The sequence below is a fragment of the Diabrotica virgifera genome, chromosome 6 (assembly GCF_917563875.1).
Source record: "Diabrotica virgifera virgifera chromosome 6, PGI_DIABVI_V3a".
NCBI lineage: Eukaryota > Metazoa > Arthropoda > Insecta > Coleoptera > Chrysomelidae > Diabrotica > Diabrotica virgifera.
Window position 1 is genome coordinate 39,826,428 of NC_065448.1, and position 22,439 is coordinate 39,848,866.

At 32.4% G+C, this 22,439-nt stretch overlaps 1 protein-coding gene across 1 annotated transcript in view; it reads left to right on the plus strand.

Moving 5' to 3' along the window:
* Positions 1–8,640: 8,640 nt before the first annotated feature.
* The window catches only part of LOC114326165 (muscarinic acetylcholine receptor M2), a 54,270-nt gene continuing 40,471 nt past the window's right edge, over positions 8,641–22,439 (plus strand). Inside the window, 2 exon segments of the mRNA XM_050652900.1 lie at positions 8,641–8,753; positions 12,653–13,062. Of these exon segments, the coding sequence (XP_050508857.1) occupies positions 8,641–8,753; positions 12,653–13,062 (523 nt within the window).

Consider the following 22,439-nt stretch of genomic DNA (forward strand, 5'->3'; position numbering starts at 1 on the left):
GAAACAGGGGAAGTTTTTATTGTGGAGCAGTTTAAAAATTTGGAACGTCAGACTACGAAAACGTTCCATGTATTTTGTCGGACAGAACATCCTTTTTATTTGTTATTATTTCATTAAACTCTCATGCAAAAATCAGACTGGTGTTTATCACCAAATGGGTATTTTAATTTGGAGGTTCTGTCCGACAAAATACATGGGACGTTTTCGTAATCTGACGTTCCAAATTGTTAAACTCTTCCACAATAAACACTTCCCTTGATCCAGTTTTTTCTGTGCATCAAAGTTTGTCCGACTAGACACTGTTAAGCTATTAATAAATTTTCAGCTTGCTATTAATCAACTTTTTTTTGGTACGCGGGATCCAGATCTATATACCAATACTTTCCCCTTTTTAAATAGAAATTGAGTCAAATATCTGAGCTTAGTAAATTTTGAATGGTTTAACCGGTTTTCAAAATTAGACATGCGTTGAAAAGGTAATGATCAGTAGGTACTATCAGAAGCCGCAAAGGTCGGACTTAAATTTTCAAAATTTTTGGAAGTTTTGGGGACAGAACGAAAAACAGACTCTAAATGGGAAGGGCCGTAAAATTCACACCCTTGGACCAAAATTGATGGTTGACATATGGATGGGTGAGTCTTTTCATAAACTTTAAGGATTTGGCTCAATTTTCAATTCAGTAATATTTAGAAAATCGAAAATTTCGTGTATATATAATATAGTTGTCGCATGTACGGGGTTGTGCGCCACTGGCGGAAACTGCCATTCTCTGGGATAGTGTAAGCTCGTCATAAAACACCTTGTATATAATATGTATTTTATAAAATATAATTTATCTCTTTCCAGTTATCATTCGTAGAACAATTTAAAGTTTTACACGTTCGCTTCAAAAACTTTTTCGGTTAAGTCTTGCATATACGTCTGATTTACAAGCTTCGCAGTTTCCCAATTTCTTTGGGTAAAAATTTAATTCACCTTTCCACATCCACTCGAAGGAAGCAAGTCTATCCTTGCACACAAAAACCGAAACCGAATCAGAATCGGACCGGTAGTGCTCATTGATTTTTTTCTATTTTGGGGCTTATCGTTTTTCCGTTCTCGACAGGAAGCGACTCAATCAAAGGTTTTATTACTTCCGATTGTGGGAGATGTTCGTGATGGCAGCACTGTCGCAAATTTCTACACGAGCGTATGAACAAATTACAAAGGATAAAAGTTTAATTTTTCAGTACCGTAATCAGGAAAAAAGTTTTAAAAACTTTTAATTAAATCTCACTAAGACCTAAATAATCAAAAATATCATTAACTAGCCTATGATACCGCTATGGCTTCTCTTTAAGATATCTTTGGTGCTGTTCGTGAATGGTTAACAGCAAATGGTTTTCAGATTTACCATTCCAAGTCTCAAATTTGTGTTTTCAGTAGACACAACAAACCTATATTAAGTCACATTACCCTAGGCTCTTTTCCCCCTTAATGACTCAATCAAATATCTTAGCATGGTACTTGATAGAAAATTGACATGGAAAATGTCAATATTAGATGGAGAATAGCAGTATTAGATGAATATGATATTACAAAAAAATATTGGTCGAAAAAATGTTCTTCACTACTGTGCATTGCGCTACAATCTAATGAAGATATCCTTAGTGAATTATAATATCCCAGCCCAACTCTGTCAGACCTTGATGATTACAATGATTGTAATATCAAGATCCTGAATATCAAGATTGTAAAAACCTCATAAAGTGATAATTTTCACATTAACATTAACTTATTAAACTCAATACTAGCAAGCTTTGAATAATATATATTATACTGATGCTGCCAAGCCCGAGGATGATGCAGGATGTGCTTTTTATATTCCCTTCAAACATATCAATTATTCCAGCAAACTAGATAACATATTTTTCCTATATTTAGTGCTGAAGCTATTGCAATCTACGAAGCTTTGACGTATGTAACACAGTCTACAATTGATTCTGCAATAATTATATTGGACTCCCTGTCTGCTTTAAATTCCTTGGTCTTGACTAAGTACGCAAGTTACTCCTCCAATTAGGTATATCATATATGAATCAAACAACGCTTTTTTGAACTACAAAAAATTAATACAAAAATTCATTTTGTATGGGTTAAGGTTAAAGCACATACCGGTCTTGATCATAATGAGCATGTTGATATAAGTTTTTGTGATGCAGTCTCTTATATTAAAATGAAATACCTCATAACTTGAAATGAATGTTGGTCACATCATACTTATGCCAACCCTTCTAGGTACTGTAGTATACAAAAGAGAATACCGAATAAAACGTGTTTTCAGCCATATAATTATTCAAGAAAATACATCACAACTATAGCACGTCTTCGTTTTGGTCATGCCTCTTATCCTACACACCTGCATAAAATTCGTGTTCTCGAAAATGATGGATGTCCAAATTTTAGTAAAAAAGGTGATTTAGATCATATTTTTTTTTAATGCCAGAAATATAAGAATGAATCAGATCGATTTATTCAGCAGCTACATAAAATTAAGAAACCGGCTCCGTTTAATATCCTTAGTATCTTAGCTAGATAATGGACAAGAGAGTATTTATAATGCATTGGTGATGTTTCTGTCAAGTAACAAAATCGTTTTGTAGTATCAAGTACTAAAAGTATATGTGTGTATATGTGTATGTATTGTTGTGATCTTAATTATTGATATGAGATGATAATTTTATATGTCATTTAATTTAATCAATGCATTACTAATAATCTAATTAATTTACCAGATCACATATCAATATGTTTTCAATCTCAGGGCTTTTTATAAAATTAATTACTTACATACGTGGCTTCTAAGTATTTCTTAATGGTTCCTAATCGGGATAGGAAAGAAAAGAGTAAAATAATAACACATATGGGTTACAATTGTAATCAAAATATTGTTTATTTTATTTAAATGGCAATCACTGCTTAATATTTGCTATATCTTATTATTCTTAAACATAACATTTACACATGGGAATCTTATTTCCTTTTGATTTCCAATTGAAAGTTTTTATTAACATTTAACTATTATGATTTATTAGCAACAATTCTATTTAAGTTTGATGAAGCTTTTCTGATATTATTGATTATGTTTCTTCAATTTTAAATGTGGTATTTACTACGAAAAAACCCATACATTCATGTCCAAACAAATGAGACTGACCTTTTTCTGGTGCACTGAGAATGTCTTCACACAAGACCCGTTTCCTGCTATCCTTGGCTGCAATCAAAACCTCGTCCTGGCTTCCAGTAATGTTCTCCTCTGAAACTAGCTCGTATAGCTCTCGTTTCCTGCTTCTGTCGTGATGCTGTGTTCTACCTTTTTCGAAACTGCAATCAGCTACCGGGAACTCTTGGCTCAAGGAGGTTCTTTTACTCTCAAACCTGGCCTACCTCTCGTTCTACGATAGATACTCCACACTCACGGAACTACACAGGCTTTCTCACTCTCCGTACACTACCGTCTACTACTCGACTTCACTTCTCCACCGCTCAAAAACATTCTGATCTCTATTTGTCATTCATTCCCCTACTTTCTAAATATCCCTTCCAGATTCACAAATCAAACTTCCACCACCAACTCTCATTCGCAGTATTCCTCAAAACCAATTTTTAAACTTTCTAAATATGCTTAATGGATTTCAAAGAAAATAGTTAATTCCCATTCTAAAATTACTTTCTACTATATACAAATTTTAATGACCTATTCTCTATTTCCACTTAGTCTTAATTAGCATCGGCTAATGACCGATCCTTCCGCGAACAACGATAATGACCTATTAACGATTTCACTTGAGTCTTATTTTATCACTTCTTAAAATTAAATATAACAATTTGTTGTATACAGGTTGTTCTAAATTTATATGCCCGTGGTTGAGACAATTGAAAATATTTTGTATTAAATTGAATTTTGTTTATAATTATCAAATTTTAATTTTCATATCAAATAGAAATATAACAAATCCCCGCCTTGTATTCGATAAAATTTATCTGCATTTTTAAATAAATTTTCTCGAGGCAAAACCAACTTCCTGTATATTTCCTTACTTTAATCTACGTCTTATACCCCTTCTTCTTGTATTACTCTAATTAGTCCCACCTGTAGAGTAATTGTTTCCTTATTTTCAGTGTCCTCATCCTGTGTTAGAGTGTCGGCTATTATGTTGTCTTTCCCTTTTTCCCATATCAATCTTCTGTCTTTTTCCTCAGATTTTTCACATACTTTTACCGTGTATTCTGCATCCTCGTTTTCATATGCCTCCTCTTCAAATGCCACTGTTTCGATCATATCTTTTTCGCTTTCATTTGTTAGCTTTATTTCTTCTTCTCCTGAGCTCATCTCTTCTTTTGAGGAATCCCAGTTTTCTTTTGTTTTTGATACTCTCAATTTTTCTTCTTCTGGGCTCAACTCTTCTTTTGAGGAGCCACAGGTTTCATTTTCTTTTGTCTTTTTCTGACTTTTTCTCCCTTTTCTTCTTTGTCCTTGCTTCGTTGCCAAATTCATTTCCACTGTTTGTTCTTTACCTGATTCGTCCGTATTTTGTTTCTCCTGTTCCTTGTTCTGTTCTTCTTCTTTTTCTTCTGTTAGATTCATCGTATTATTTTTAAAATCTATCACTACATGTTTTTCTGCCAATTCGTCAACTCCTACTATCATGTCATGTGACATGTTTGGCATTATTACACATTGTAGTGCATACATCTTCTTACCCAGTCGTACCATTACTCGTATGCCTTCATTTATAGTTGCCAATGTCCGTTTGTTTGCGCCCACTAAATTTACCCTAGGTATTTTGTAAATTAAATTTGTTAAGTTAACTTCTTCTATTAGTTTTCTATTGACCAATGTTATTTCAGATCCAGTGTCTATCATAATTTTAATTGGTTTCTCGTTGATAAATCCATCCACAAATTTTAAAATAACTCCATTTTTCTTTTCGTTGTTTCTTGCCAATTTAATAAACTCCTTGGGGTTACAAAAGATTGCTGTTTGATTTTTGGTTTTTAGTGAGCGCCGTCGTGAAAAAACGCCGGTTGCTCATCGTAGTTTATATTTTCGTCATAATGTCTCTCTCCGTCATATTCATCTGTCTGGGTATTATTTACTTCTCTTCTATTTTCTCTTGGTCTGTCGGATCTGTTTCGGTTTTCTCGATATCCCTGTTCATTTTGTCTACCATTATTTCTGTTTTCTTGATTTGCGAGTGTGGTGTTTCTATTCTGGTATTCTCGATTTCTGTCCTCATTCCATTGCCTATTTCTTTGTTCATAATTTCCTCTTCCGTTGTCTCTATTTTCGTTTTCCCTTCTGGGATTAAATTCTCGTCTTGTATAGTCCCTCCTATTTTGATTTCTATCTCTGTAATCCTGTGTTTCTCGGAGCCTGTAATCTTCTCGCGACCTTCTTGATTTTCTTTCTCTTAGACGTGATTCTCTTATTTGTAGGAATTGGCATAAACTATCTATGTCTTTGTAGTTTTGCAATGTGATATGGTCTTCCAGCGTTTCTTCGAAATGTCTTGCAATCAGTTCGACTAATTGTTCCGATGAGTAATTATATTGTAGATGTTTTGCGTTATAGTAAATTTGTAATGCATATGTCCTTTCTGATATACCCATCCTATCATTGTATTTCCCATTTTGCAATTCCTTGTTAATTTCCAATTGTTGGACTTTTCCCCAGAAATAATTCAAAAATTTTTGTTCAAATTGTTGCCAACTGTCAAATTCTTCTTCTTTGCAATCGAACCATCATAGGCTTGCTTCATATTTTAGATGGTTTCTGATAGTTTCTTTTGCTGTTTCGAAATTTCCGATGTGCTGTATTTTCTTTTTCAGGCTATTTATGAACGGCACTGGGTGTAATCTTCTTACATCCCCGCCAAACCTTATCTTCACGTCATCTGTGCTATGTATAACATTTTCTCTTCTTTCTCCTACATTTTGTTGAATATTGATTTCCGCAATCTTTCTTTCCATTTCTTCTCTGATTGCTTGAATAGCGTTTTCAAACTTGTTTTCCAAACTTTCCATTTCTTTTTTCTGGCAATTCGTTATCTCCTTTATTTTATTTTGAATTTTCATTTCTTGTTCTTTCATGTGATCCTTAATTTTCATTTCATACTTTTCTATGCGTTCCTCCATTTTCTTGTTGTTCTCTTCTATGGCTTGTTTTGTTTCCTTCAGATTTTCTTGCATTATTCTTTTTGTTTCATCCATTTTTTGTTGTGTTTCATCCATTTTTTGATCCACTTTATCCATTTTCTTTGATGTTTCTTCCTGATTTTTATCCATTTTTTGTTGTGTTTCATCCATTTTCTGTTCTATTCTTTGTGACTGGAGTTGCATCATTTGTAATAATTTATCTATTCCTGATAATTCTTGCTGTTCTAATGCCATGATTGTCGTGTCTAAAATATCTTCTTGGTCTGAATTATTCTCTTGATTTGAATGTTCTTTTTGTTTTTTGTTGTCTTTGCTTTGGCTTCTTGTCACAGACATTTGTTTTCAAGAAGTACTGTCCCCGCCAAATATGAAATTTTACTAGTATGTTACCAAGACGACTTTTTCTCACCCAAATATTATAAATTGTCAATAAATATATCAAATGTAAATATCGTAAAAATAAAATATTAAATCAGTCATGTAAAATTTGTACCTAAAGAGATCTAAAATTTTATGTTATCAAATGTAAGTATCTCACTTTTTACCACAGGCATATAAATTTTCAAATACCGGCTTTACTCTTTCTATCCTTCAAATTTGCCACTAGAAATACTTTACAATGCCCTCCACGTTGGACGACAGTTGTTGTGATCTTAATTATTGATATGAGATGATAATTTTATATGTCATTTAATTTAATCAATGCATTACTAATAATCTAATTAATTTACCAGATCACATATCAATATGTTTTCAATCTCAGGGCTTTTTATAAAATTAATTACTTACATACGTGGCTTCTAAGTATTTCTTAATGGTTCCTAATCGGGATAGGAAAGAAAAGAGTAAAATAATAACACATATGGGTTACAATTGTAATCAAAATATTGTTTATTTTATTTAAATGGCAATCACTGCTTAATATTTGCTATATCTTATTATTCTTAAACATAACATTTACACATGGGAATCTTATTTCCTTTTGATTTCCAATTGAAAGTTTTTATTAACATTTAACTATTATGATTTATTAGCAACAATTCTATTTAAGTTTGATGAAGCTTTTCTGATATTATTGATTATGTTTCTTCAATTTTAAATGTGGTATTTACTACGAAAAAACCCATACATTCATGTCCAAACAAATGAGACTGACCTTTTTCTGGTGCACTGAGAATGTCTTCACACAAGACCCGTTTCCTGCTATCCTTGGCTGCAATCAAAACCTCGTCCTGGCTTCCAGTAATGTTCTCCTCTGAAACTAGCTCGTATAGCTCTCGTTTCCTGCTTCTGTCGTGATGCTGTGTTCTACCTTTTTCGAAACTGCAATCAGCTACCGGGAACTCTTGGCTCAAGGAGGTTCTTTTACTCTCAAACCTGGCCTACCTCTCGTTCTACGATAGATACTCCACACTCACGGAACTACACAGGCTTTCTCACTCTCCGTACACTACCGTCTACTACTCGACTTCACTTCTCCACCGCTCAAAAACATTCTGATCTCTATTTGTCATTCATTCCCCTACTTTCTAAATATCCCTTCCAGATTCACAAATCAAACTTCCACCACCAACTCTCATTCGCAGTATTCCTCAAAACCAATTTTTAAACTTTCTAAATATGCTTAATGGATTTCAAAGAAAATAGTTAATTCCCATTCTAAAATTACTTTCTACTATATACAAATTTTAATGACCTATTCTCTATTTCCACTTAGTCTTAATTAGCATCGGCTAATGACCGATCCTTCCGCGAACAACGATAATGACCTATTAACGATTTCACTTGAGTCTTATTTTATCACTTCTTAAAATTAAATATAACAATTTGTTGTATACAGGTTGTTCTAAATTTATATGCCCGTGGTTGAGACAATTGAAAATATTTTGTATTAAATTGAATTTTGTTTATAATTATCAAATTTTAATTTTCATATCAAATAGAAATATAACAGTATGTATATGTATATAGAGAAAATGTAGTGAGCAACTTGGACAGTCCATAGCAAGGTAGCTTTTGAATTGAGTATGGAGCCGCGGAAGACAACAACAACGAAAAAACTTGCTATAGAACTTTGAGGACCTCACCTGAGGTCCTCAAAGTTCCATAGCAAGTTTTTCGTTGTTGTTGTCTTGTTTATTATTTTTATATTATTGTTATTGTTGTTAAATTTTTTAAATCGTTTTTGAACACACCTAGGATTTTGAAAGGAAGCTATAATTATTAGCCTACCTCGACTTAATACCTACCATCTTTTTAATTTCAGTAGGTACTTAAATTACGTCTCAACAGTAACTGAACTAACTTTTCTTCGTTATTGATATTTAATTTTTGTCTTTAAATGTTTATTCTTATTGATATAGTAGTCATGCTGTGACTGGCTGATTGACATATAGTCCATGCCATAAAAAAACTAACCTATATTGGTCCACTGCTTCGATATGCCTCCTCTTGTGATGGTCGCCATTCCAGAATCGCTTTGGTCCATCAATCATAGAACTCTACTTCTTTTACAGTTCAAGTTGCGTCTATCTGTGGACTCAATTAAAGGACAGTACACAGAGTGTTGACTAAAAAGAAAGTTTATACAAACAAACTCAAAATTGTGCACCAATTTTAGAGACGGCTGCTTTAAAAATTTCATCTGATGTACATCCTTACCATTCCCTCAGGTTGAGCAGCCACGATATTCAGCCTCTCCCTATTAGGCCTGGATTCCGCTTATCAAAAAAAGTTTATTAATAGCGAGCTGAAAATTTGTTACTAGCTTAACGGTGTCTAGTCGGACAAACTTTGATGTATGGGAAGACTGGATCAGGGAAAGTTTTAATTGTGGAACAGGTTACAGGTTTCGAACATCAGACTACGAATACGTCCCATGTATTTTGTTGAACAGAACTTCAAATTAATTTGTTACCCTTTCATTAAACTCTCATGCAAAAATCAGACTGCTATTTATCACCAAGATAATTCCTGTCATTTGACACGTTGTACTTGTCGGGCTTACTAAAATGCCCAACATATTTGTCGGACAAATATTTTTTCATATATTATCGATGGCTTAAAGCACACTTATTGTATGTGCATGTACTTTTTGGAGAAAATTGAGTTTGAATGTTTAAGCTCTTATAGAACAGCGCTATAGCGCACAGTTTTGAAATGTTATTTATACCACACCAAACGCGTTAGGACATCCAATGTCTGTGCAGGATGATAGACTGTTAGGATGTCATCAAGGTACAGTGCATAACTCAATAATAGAAAAATGGACATACAATAAGTGTGTGCTTTAAGCCATCGTTATATTATAAAGTTTGATATTGAATAAATTTAAAAACAACCTTCGAGTTTTCACAATCATAAACTTGTCAGGATTATAAGTTCCACAATTAAAATCGAGTTTTTTTCAATTTTTGCTCTATAACTCCAAAGATTTTAGCTTTACACCAAAAACACCAAAATAAATGTTCACTGTAATTAAATTCTGCATAGAGACGTGTTTTTCCCGATTTATTTCGACGAAAATTTTACCCGGAAAATCCGAGTTTTTCCAACAAAATCTTTAATTTTCAACTAAAATTTTAGATAAGTAATTGTTTATCAATAATTAAATAACTTGGCAATATAAACGATCTTTTTGTATAAATTATAATTCTAGAAGACGATGGAAATTGAATGAACAGTTTAGCAACAACTGCATTGTTAATTAAAAATTTACGGTCGCTACAATACCCACAATAATTATGATACATAAGAATAACTATGATTTTTGTATAAAAAGACACTGTACCTATCTAATGTACCTTACAGAATTGAAATTGAACTATTTAGGCGGCCTCAGTAATATTTTAAAATTATAAACAATTTTTTGGCTTATAAACAAATAGAATATCTCGGAAATATTCAATTACATTAAATCATAAAAACCGTATTGGAAAAAACAGGACGCTTCTTATAAAAGAAAAAACGTTTAATTGTGATGAGTGGTTCCTGAGATACAACCGGTCAAATTTGACCGGCATTTACGGCAAAGATATAAACAATAGGATCATAATTTTCGAACCATCACCTTTTTATTTTTTTTATTTTTGTCCTTTTTCTCCGCACCAATTTCCATATCTTTAAAATACTCATAACATATATTATTATACTAAAAACTATCGATATTACTAGTGAAAATTACCAAAAATAGTAAAATTCCAATCAAAAATTAGGTTGCAGAAAATATAATCTCAAAGTTCAAAATCAGTATACGTTAAAAAGGCATTTACTCACAATCTGTTAGTAATTTATGGATTTCTAACCTTTGAAGTAATCAGGAAGCGACTTATTACTTACTTTACTTTCCCAGCTAGCCGGGAAAGTACTTTCCCGGCTAGCATCTCTCATTCAAATTCACTATCAGACATTTTTGTAAAATAAACACAATTTGATTATATGTACAATTAATGACGTCGTGTATCGCCTAAATGTCAGATTCAACAAACTTGTTTTGTTACCTAGCAACGATCTCACAGGCTACTTAAAATAATTCATCTTATCACATAATGAAAATGGATACAGATATTTGAAACGAAATTATTATTGGTAGATTGTGAGTATTAGAAATCCATAAACTACTAACCGATTGTGAGTAAAATAGTATACAAACCTCGCGAGAACTCATTCTAGCCTCGCGTCTGTAGTTTACCTCGGTGCTTCGCACCTCGGTAAACTACCTTGCCGCTCGGCTGAAATAGAGTACTTTCCCGCTAGGTATGTAATATACTATTTCTCGGCTTCCCATGGAGCAATTTTATTCATTCTTTTTTTGTTCCCAAGTAACTCGAGTAGAGCCATATAACTAACGCATTATTAAATGTCAAACTTGCTTTTGTTTTGTTATAATAAATTAATTTATTGATTATAACAAAAATTTTTATTTTGTTTAAATAAAGATTTTACCGGTATACCGATTTTGAACTTTGAGGTTACATTTTCTCCAACCTAATTTTTGATTAGAATTTTGCTATTTTCGGCAATTTTCACTCGTAATATCGATAGTTTTTATTATAAAAATATATATTATGAGTATTTTAAAGATATGAAAATTGATGTGGAGAAAGAGGACAAAAATAAAAAGTTCACAAGGAACAAGTTTTCCTGTAGTTGGCTGAAGTCTCACTTGCCGTCTCACTTCCAACATGTGAACAAGTCATATTATCTACATCTCAGATGTTACCTAGGGCAAATTATAAAATATTTTAAACATCCAAGCTTAAGGTAGCCTTTTAAACTAATGTTTCCTTGATGGACTATTTTAACTGGGCTTTGGCCCACATATTTTTGTATAATACTATCTTGGTGGTTAGCATGTACATTGCACGTAAGCACTGATGATGACTGGTAAACCAGTCGAAAACTAGTTATGTGATTGATGTGGCCCTTTTAAGGGTTTTTTAAATATACCTTTTATACAGAATTTTACTGTTTTTTTTTAAATAAAAATGATGGTTCGAAAATTATTATCCTGTTGTTTATATCTATGCCGTAAATGCCGGTCAAATTTCACCGATTGTATCTCAGGAACCACTCATTACAATTAAACGTTTCTTCTATTAAAAGAAGCGCCCTGCCTCTTATTTTCCAATACCGTTTTCATGTTTTAATTTAATTTAATATTTCCCGAAATATTTTATTTATTTATAAGCCAAAAAATTGTTTATAATTTTAAAATATTTCTAATGCCGCATAAATAGTCCAATTTCAATTCTGTAAAGTACATTAGGTAGGTACAGTGTTTGTTTATACTAAAATCATATTTATTCTTATGTATCATAATTATTGTGGATATTATAGCGACCGTAAATTTTTAATTAACAATTCAATTGTTGCTAAACTGTTCATTCAGTTTCCATCGGCTTCTGGAATTATTATCTATACAAAAAGTGCTTTTATATCACCAAGCTCTTTAATTATTAATAAACAATTGCTTATCTAAAATTTCAGTTGAAATTAAAGATTTTGTTGGAAAAACCCGCATTTTCCGGCAAAAATTTTCGTTGCAGTAAATCAGGAAAGACACGTCTCTATGTAGAATTGAATTACGGTGAATTTTTATTTGAGTATTTTTGGTGTAAATTTAAAATCTTTGGAGTTATAGAGCAAAAATTGAAAAAAAACACGATTTTCGGGCGCCATTTTGTTTATAAAAAATGGCACACTATCTGCGGACTTTGAATACCTGTATTATTAATATATACAATCATAAGATTCAATTCCAGCAATAAAATTACTGGTAAATAACTTTTCCTTGTATTTTGCTAATTAGCCCAGAGTGTAGCTCTAATTTCAGATCTACGCATATTTTGCCATTCAAAAATTAAGCCAGAAATCTGTTTCTAAAATAATGAATCTGCTCAATATTTTTCAATCATACTGTATATCCATATTAATTCTTGTACTTTGTTTCAGGAAACGTCAAAAGCAGCGCGAAAAGTTCTGCAAAACAGTCTACAGCGGTTTCTTGACTCTCACAGAATGCTACGAGTCGTTCAATTTATCACAAAATATTCCGTGGGACACTGAAGACCCACTAAATATTTTCGACAGTTCTGACTGGATTGGTAGCGGATACAGATTACTCAACAGCACTGCCGAGACCAATCGATCCGGTGAAGACAACCTAGACAATACATTAACACCCGTTTTGGCACCTTTCAAATTGTGGCAGACCATTTTAATTGCCATCAGTTTGGGAATTTGCATCATACTTACGGTGTCCGGAAACATTTTAGTTTTACTAGCTTTCATCGTTGACAGAAATATTAGACAGCCTAGCAATTACTTCATAGCGTCGCTAGCAGCTACTGATATGTTGATTGGTAAGTACAACTTATGTATTGATGTTAGAACTTATATGTATTGATGTTATACAACTTATATGTTCATTGTATTAATAATTAAAATACAGTACCTTTTAAAATCGCTCTATTCAAAATATTTCCTCCAATAAACTCATGGTGTTTGGATGTAAACTAAGACCTCGACGTATGTTTCATATATTTTGAGAAGGCCTTCGATAAAGTCAGACACCAAAAGCTGTATGAAATCCTAAGAAGCAAAAACATCGACAGTCGCGACATTAACATCATATCCAGGTTGTACTGGGGACAAACAGCAAAAGTCAAGGTTGATAATGAGTTAACCGAAGAAATTGTGATTCGTCGAGGTGTGCGTCAGGGTTGTGTGCTTTCTCCACTACTACTCAATATATTTATATAGCGAAACAATATGTCAGGAAGCGCTCCTAGAGCAAAACATTGGTATGAACATTAAAGGAGAGTTAATTAAACATATACGATACGCTGATGACACGCTAATATAGTAGGAAAAATGAAAGAATACCCATGAACGAACATATAAAACACGCTGTATTTTCCTGTTACCGCGTCACACAAAAAATTGGCCAGCGCAAGTACATGTAATAATTATTATTACATATGTAATAATTATTATTACATGTACTTGCGCTGGGTAATTTTCTTTGTGATACGGTGACAGGAAAATACAGCGTGTTTTATATGGTCGTTCATGGGTATTCTTTCATTTTTCCGACTGTAGTAACAGATAACCTAGCAAAACAGTATTTGATGGAAAACATAAACACTCATACCAATAAGTATGGTCTAAAACTGAACACCAAAAAGACTAAATTCATGATTGTGACAAAGAAGCTAAACAACAATGTGAATTTAACCATAAATAATCAGCCAGTTGTACGTCCTGCAAATATTTAGGGGTTTGGTTCACTGATACTAATGACCAGACAAGAGAAATCAAGAGGCGAATAGAGATAACGAGACAATCGTTTGTCAAAATGAAAAAGTTCCCATGCAGCCGGGACATAAATATAACTTAACCCGCGAGTAGTCGCGCGGTGAGATAGAATCTCAATTTTTATCCCGTTTCGCGATAACTTGATGAAAAATTTTGCAATTTTGAAAAAATTTCGTAAGTGCCTCGCGGAAGGGTGTAGTAATGCGTAGGAATTTTTTTTTTCTTCTTATTTTTGTGGAATTTATGGCTTTGGGGAGAGCCAATTAGCTTTAACCCGCGAGTAGTCGCGCCGTTAGATAGAATCTGACATTTCATCCTTTTTCGTAATACAGTAAAACCTGTCAGTCACGGCCACTAAAAATGAAAGAACTATTGGCCGATATAGAAAGGTGGCCGCTATTGCCAGTTTTTGTAGTCTACATATAATTGGTTTGGGAAATTTTTAAATTGGCCGTTAGGACAGGTGGCCGATGTTGGCAGGTGGCCGTTAACACAGGTTTTACTGTACAGTAAAATTTGTCAGTAACGGCCACTAAAAATGAAAGAACTATTGGCCGATACAGAAAGGTGGACGGTATTGCCAGTTTTTGTAGTCTACATATAATTGGTTTGGGAAATTTTTAAACTGGCCGTTAGGACAGGTGGCCGATGTTGACAGGTGGCCGTTAACACAGGTTTTTTTTAATAAAATTGTTAGAAATATATATATTTTCAATATAAAAAGTAGATAAAAATAGTACAAAATAAAAATTTGTTTTAAATTCCTATTTTGAGATAAAATCTCACACGCGACTATCGACGTTACAGAAGTGAGCGGGACTACTCCCGGGTTAAGAACGAGAATGTTAAGGTGCTATGTTTTCTCAGTTATACTGTACGGCATGGAAGCTTGGACACTGAAAAAGATAAACATTAAAAACGTTGAGTCATTCGAGATGTGGTGCTACAGGAGAATGTGGAAAATACACAGAGGAGAATGTGGACAGAAAGAGTAACAAATCAAGATGTTTTGCTGAAGATGGGGAAGGAATGCGAAGTCATAAAAACTATACAAAAGAAAAAACTGGAAAATCTAGGCCACATAATGAGAGGAGAAAAGTACTCTCTGCTAAGACTCATAATCCAAGGAAAAATCTCGGGAAAGAGGAACGTGGGACGTAGGAGGAATTCCTGGTTGCGGAATTTAAGGGAGTGGTATGGGTGCAGTTCAATACAGTTGTTCAGAGCTCCAGCCAACAAAGTTAAGATTGCTGTGATAGTAGCCAACCTCCGATAGGAAACGTTTTTGCAAGAAGAAGAAGAATAAACTCATATAGAGTAACCGCCACGCTACTAGACATACGGGAACATTTACTAATACAGTCCTGGGATCCTTCACTTGTTACACTGTCTACTTTTATGTCTAGTGACGTTTAGAACGTCAGAAAATGTGTATAAACCGAATATTAAGACTGTATTATATCCCCGTATAGTTTCTCCATATTACTTATCACGAGCAAAATCTGCTTCTATCTCTCCAACTAATAGGATATTTCAACAATAATTCGAGTGAAAAGATACAAAAAAGGATACAACAAATAATAATCTTTCTGAGAATTTCCAATGTTTTGAGCTATTAATTCAGCAGATGTACTTCTTTCCATCATTTTTCGGGCTTTTATTAAGAGTATTAAAGGTCTCAGTAAACCTTCTGCCGTAGAGCTTAAATAAGATTACGTTTAGTTAAAATACAGAAATATACAGACGAATTATAATGAGTAAAGGCAAAAGTTGAACGACAACAAACTTTTCCCTTTTTAAATTGATTATTCTGTTTGAACATTAAAGAGTATTATTAGAGATATGTTAATTTATAAGCTGTTCTCTTTATGGGATAATCATTCATTAGTAAACTACATAACAAAATAAAATACAGACGACGCAGAAAGTATACAATGCGTCAGAGAAAACGAGCACCTCACAAAATCCTTTTGATGTTTCGAATTTCCTAAACTTGTTGATGATTTAAGTGATTTTTTTAATATGTTATAGCCTTATTCTTTAGCAATATGGCGGTAATAATATTGTTGCTAGACAGGCAAATTGTCATTGTATACCGGGTGTACAAATCAAACTGTGTTTTTTTCTCAAAGTGCACCACACCCTGTGAAATATTCTAGCATTTATAAAATACTGAAATTAAAACCCAACTATTGCCTCAGGTTTCTTTAAGATTGAGAGAGAGGGTGTTGAAATTTTTCTAACAAACTGATGATTTATTTATTGATCTAAAACCGGTTGAAATACGCAAATGAAATTTGGTCGGTTTTAAGAGGTAGTTTTTAATATACAATTAAGAATTTTATAGTGACCGTTGGCGTACCGTCGAGTAATATGACCCGTAAACACGCCAGTGGAGAATATAAAACTCTTAATTGCATGTGAAAAAATGCCCAATAACTATCTCTTAAAACCTACCGAATTTCATTTGCATATCTCAACCGGTTTTCGAGCAATAAATAAACCGTCAGATTGTAAGACAAAATTCAACATCGCGTATCTTGGAAACGAAGCATTTATGGACATAATATGTTTATAAAGCAAACGGTTGGAGTACACTCCAACAATGCGTCTCAGATTACTTTAACGAAAATTTATTTTTACTCATTTCGTCATTCCCCGTTAGAGGACAGTCTAACCACACTCTGCTGCAAATATTTTAATATATGCAGTTCTTCTTCGTTTCGTGGTGATTCAATTCAGTCTACTTGCATAGCCTCTTTGAAAAGGGGTAGGGACCCCGAAACACGGTGTCAGAGGATGGCAAGAGACTCAAATTGAATCAAAACGAAAACGATTATTTTATTTTCTTTTTCATACCTTACTCGGTTTAGAGTACAAAATGACCACGTTTCGTTAAAGTAATCTGAGACGCATTGTTGGAGTGTACTCTTAGCGGCGCCGCTTGGTACTATCGTATCTCGGTTAACATAATACTGACTCGTGGTCGAAATTTATTTTTACTTATTTCACATTTTCAAAGACTGATTCTTACACTTCTTCTTTTTTTTGTCTTGTAATTCATACTCTTAATGATGTTGGGGAGAAAATCAACACAAAACTTGCATGGAAAAATGTTAAATACCTCTTATACCTACAACATAATCTGGGAATAGAGTATCACATCAAGGTTTGCATACTCAAGTATCCAAAGGGCACTAGTTAACAGTGCTCAAAGACCTAACTTATATCTAGTAAGTCTGGAGATTATAACGGCGAACTGAATAATATAAAAAAACGCATTGACTAAAGACAATACACCACTTCCATAAAATTCACACGATGCGGGTAGAAAAAGGAAACAAAGGAAAAGATTACTTCTAATTTTCTTTTTCTTGTCTAGTGTCTCACAAGTTTCTTCTTCATGTTATTAACATGTTCTTAAATTACTCCATATATCATATTATACGTCCGGATTCTTACCGTTTTATTGATATAATCGTCTTAGGTAAAGATCTCTTACAGTTTTTTTCTGTAGCAAAATCTATAAATCCATCGTCAGACCATTCAACAAATCCATCGTCGTACTAACTTATATGGATGCGAAACTAGGACCATGACCAAAGCAAACGAAGAAAAGCTCAGATTTTTTGAACGCAAAATACTTAGAAACAATTTCGGACCTCACCACATCACCACAAACCAGTATTAGACCAGGGCGCATCTGTAAAAATATTAGTACATTTGGACGTTGAGAGGTGACTCAAATTTTTTTGCAGAAATTGCTTGAAAATAAATCAAATAATAATACTTGAGTTATCCTCCCTCTCAAAAAGGTCCGGAACATTGTAAATAATCAAAATGTCAAAAAATTAAGGAAAAATTCGATTTTTTTCTTGGTTTTTTAATTATAACTTTAAAAGTATTCATTTCCGAGAAAAGTTCTACTACCATAAAAGTTGCGTAATTAAATATCCTACAATACAGAATTGGTTAAAAATTTAAAAAATAGTCACCCTTGTTGCAAAATAGCAATTATTGTGAAAAAACATACAAAAACAAGTATTCGTATTCGTTTTTCAACCATTTATGCTACACTTAGGACCTTCATATCTCACCCCGAAAAACTTTATGGTAGAGTAAAACAATACTGTAAATTTCATTAAGATCGGTTCAATAGATTTTGCAAAATAAATTTTGCAATCCAGCTTTCGTAAAAAAAAATTCATTTTTTCAAAATGTTACAGGACTGAAAATAAAGCAGATAGCAAGTTGAAAATTGTTTGCGTATAGAAGTGTACTGTACCTTTCATTCGCAATTTTACAAAATTAAAATCGATTAACACCACGGCGTCAGGAATTTTTTTAAATAAACATTAATTATTGGTGCTACGCGCAGGACAGCGGATAGTTTGCTCTGATTGGGCATTCCAATGACCTTTGATAATGATTGATACATTTTAATTTTTATTACATTTCGATATAAATAAATAAATTTGTTTATTGCAAAATAAAAACACATACTATAACCTTTGAAATAACAATTTTATTAGCAAAAACTTTCTTTGTTCATATATTTGAACTTAGATAATAAAAGTTTATTATTTTTAAACATATGCAATTGTTTAAACAATATTTCACAAACAATAATAAAATTAGTTTGATTTTTGTGGAATTAAAATATTAAAATACAACAAAATATAGAGTAAGAAAATAATATATTAGATAAAGGTTGGAAGACATTTTGGTGGAAATCAACTTGTGTGAATCGAACACCGCTATCCTGCGCGTAGCACCAAAAATTATTGTTTATTTCAAAAATTTTCTGACGCCGTGGTAATTAATCAAAAGTTGTACAGTCAGGGCCCACCCAGGGTTGTAGCGCTACGTGATGAAGCTGATGAATTATTGGTCCCCATAACGCTCTAGTAACTGCAAATTGAAGGGCGGATCCAGGGAGGGGGCCATGGCCCCCTCCAAGAATTTAAAAAAAATATAAATTTAAATATTTGCAGTTCAAATGTTTTTACTTTCAAACACATATATATGTACAAAACAGGAGATAAATATATTATTGTCTGTACTAGAATTGAACAAATAGACAAATAGGGGAGTGCATTTAGATTTTCACTTCGGAAAAAATCAAACAAGATAAAACTTTTTGTAATTTCATTAAGAAATGTTTAATAAACAACATATTAAAAAGTTCTACTCGAGAAGTGGGTGCTTCATTTTTTATTAAACAAATGAACTACGAAATTAGATGTTTTTTAAATAACTCCGAAAATATAAATTTTAGAAAAAAACTGACTTGACCATTGAAAAATTCAGAAAATTTTACAAAGAAAACCTTATATAAAGATTTTTCTAAAATTAAATCTCTAGCTTCTGTAATTTTTTATTTATAACGCTAAAGTCACCCTTCTCACACACATTGGCGCACTGTAAACTAGCGTTGGAAGAAGTGCACGGTTGAGTTTTTTTAATGTAATTCTTTAACTAATGGATCAGAAGAAATTTTACAAATTGGACACGAAAGACTTTTAAGCTATCTTATGGTTGTAATAAAAAGAAATAAAATGTATGGACATAAGTACGGTGTGGGCGGACAGTGAGCCTTACATAAATTTTGTTTAAAAATGATTTAAAAATGTGTAACTAATACAATTTTAAAAAATCAATGGGAAAATCCCAATAGTTGGCTGTATACCATAGTTTAAAAAACCAATACAGAAGTAAAAACTTCGAGATGTATTCTGGTATAAAATCGTTTATTTAAAAACTATAAAATGTCATCCATTGCAGAACGTTTTCGTTCTAAACAGAACATCTTCAGTGCCTAGAATGAAGTATTTCCACGTTAGATTAAAGCAAAAGGTTAAAAATGTGACTGTTAAAATGAAAAAAGTGTGGGAATACTTACATCCTGCCGAGTATTTTGAAACTAGCACACCGTAAATAGTGTTAACATCATCATATATGGTTTACATAATGTAATATGTTAAAATGTTATGACTACAAGTCGATGTTAATGGATAAAGTGGAACACATGCTAAAAGGGTGCCATGGTTCCCTGCTCGAAGATACTAGGTACTTGCCAATTCAATGGGCACAGACCAACTGAGAAATTATGAAGTGGATATACAATTTGACAAGGGTGACATGACATGACAAGATAAAGCCAATTTTTGGTTAAAGTTTCATTTGATTTTGGATTTTTTAATAAAATGCGAAGGTTTGTCTGCAAAAATAATTTAAATTATTTGAATAATAAAATCTACTGTAAAGTTTAAATTAGCAACTCTCTATTCCAGAATAACTTATAGATTCATTAAATTTAATGCAGATATATTACGTGGTTTAAGTTGTGACGTCATCGGATGTGAAATGACGAGATGAAAGATGAGTTTGTTGAAACAAGGAAATACACTACATAATAAGATAATTGGACTTGCGTGGAAAAACAAAGCTAAACAAGCCGAGAAAACCAGAATTTAAGAGTGTTTTTATGTGATTAAATGTTGGTTGCCTAACAAGGCAAGCAGACAACAGGTTGAAGGTAAACGGTAGAATATTGCGAGAAAACAGTATATATACAAAAGTTGGCTATTTATTGTGTTAAATTTATTATTATACTATTGTAATGAATAATTATGTCTGTTAAAAGTTGGAAAATAGTTGTTAACAAAATTAAATAACTAAAGATTACTATTAGTGAGGTAGATATATATGTGTGAAGGATATGATTGTATATAGTATTGTGAAATGAATGAGAGTATGTAATAATATAATAAAATTAAACTATGTGACATAAAGTCTAATTCATCTTTATGTAGTTTTGAAAGGACTGAATGAATTGGAAGTAATGTATCTTGATAGTCTACCAACGTGGAATAGTGAATAAAATAATTAGAATGAGAGCTACCAATATAGGTCAAATTGTGGGTTGGTGTCAGTATGTAAAGAAGAATCTAAATCGAATGAGTATATGAAATAGAAAAGTATGAGATTGATTTCTATTGGTGATAGTGGAGTGAACAGACTGAACTAAATGAAATATATTTAAGTGCACAAACTTTATGAACGTATGTGATTGTAACTGAAATCAAACAAATGAAAAATGTGAAAAATTTTTTTTATTTTAAATTGGGATAAATGGATATTGGAAGTTGCCTGATATGAATGGAAATGGAAAGATAGATGAAAAAAGAAGAATAGTGAATGCAATAAACTTAAATGTTATAATCTGAAAGAAGTTTGACTGAATGGGTCGTAATGGATATAGGTGTGCAGTATCCTATTGTTAAGTAAAGTCTAAGAATCTAAAAAGAAAGAAGTGACAGAATGTTACTAAGTAAGGAAAGTGATATATATGACAGACCAGAGTGATTGGATGTATGGTGTTTTTTATTATTGTAAGCGGAGATGAGAGAAAATGAGTAAGTAACATAACAGGCAACAGGATAAGTGAGTGTGAAGAACATTCCAAAGAGACAATAAACCAGACCGATTTAAGGATTAATAATAATAAGAGGCATTTAAATAAATTATGAAAGAAGTGGTGAGATGAGATATAGAGGACCTGAATAAGAGACAGAGACACAAGGTCAAACCAGAAATGACTAGGAGTGGAGAAAAATATGAAGGATAGGAAAATAGAAGAATCAAAACTGTGTTAGGGATGGGATAGTGGGGGAGGCAGCAATGAAGTTGAAAAGAAATTCAAGTTGAGATATGTGTTAATGGGTGATTAGTATGGAAAGAGAAGACTGTTATAAACTAGTGGGGTAGTGGAAAAAAGAGGGGGAGGGGGAAATGGAGAATAGGATTCCCCTATACTTATTAAAGTTATTCTTTATAAAATACTCTGCATCGTATATAACATAAGATGCAACCATCAAATATCAAAGTTTGTTAATTTTGTACGAGGTATGTCAAAAAATATGAATTTCACTCAAGAGTAAAGTACCCTTATATTTCACAATATCGAAAATTTTTATAAAGAAAAGTTGTTTTAATTAAAAACGATGTTCCAATATGTAATCATATCCTTCTAATCGAAAATTTGTTTTTTTTAATATTGTTTCAAATTAATTATACCCAATATCATTAAATTTTCCCTTACTATTTATGATAACTGATTTATTATTAATTTTATGAAGAAAGTTATTCGTCATAAATAGCTGTGCATGGTCTAACACGTAATATGCAAATATAACATATTATTGTTTTATCAATATTATACGAGATATTTATGTCAAAAAATTATATTTCGCGCAATAAACATGTACCTTTATAGTTCACAATATTTCGATTAGAAAAGTGTAATTGCATATTGACACATCGTTTTTAATTCTGAACAACTTTCCATAATAGCAATTTTCAGTATTATGAAAAATATAGGTATTTTACTTCTGTAAACTTCTACTAACTGAAATTTTTA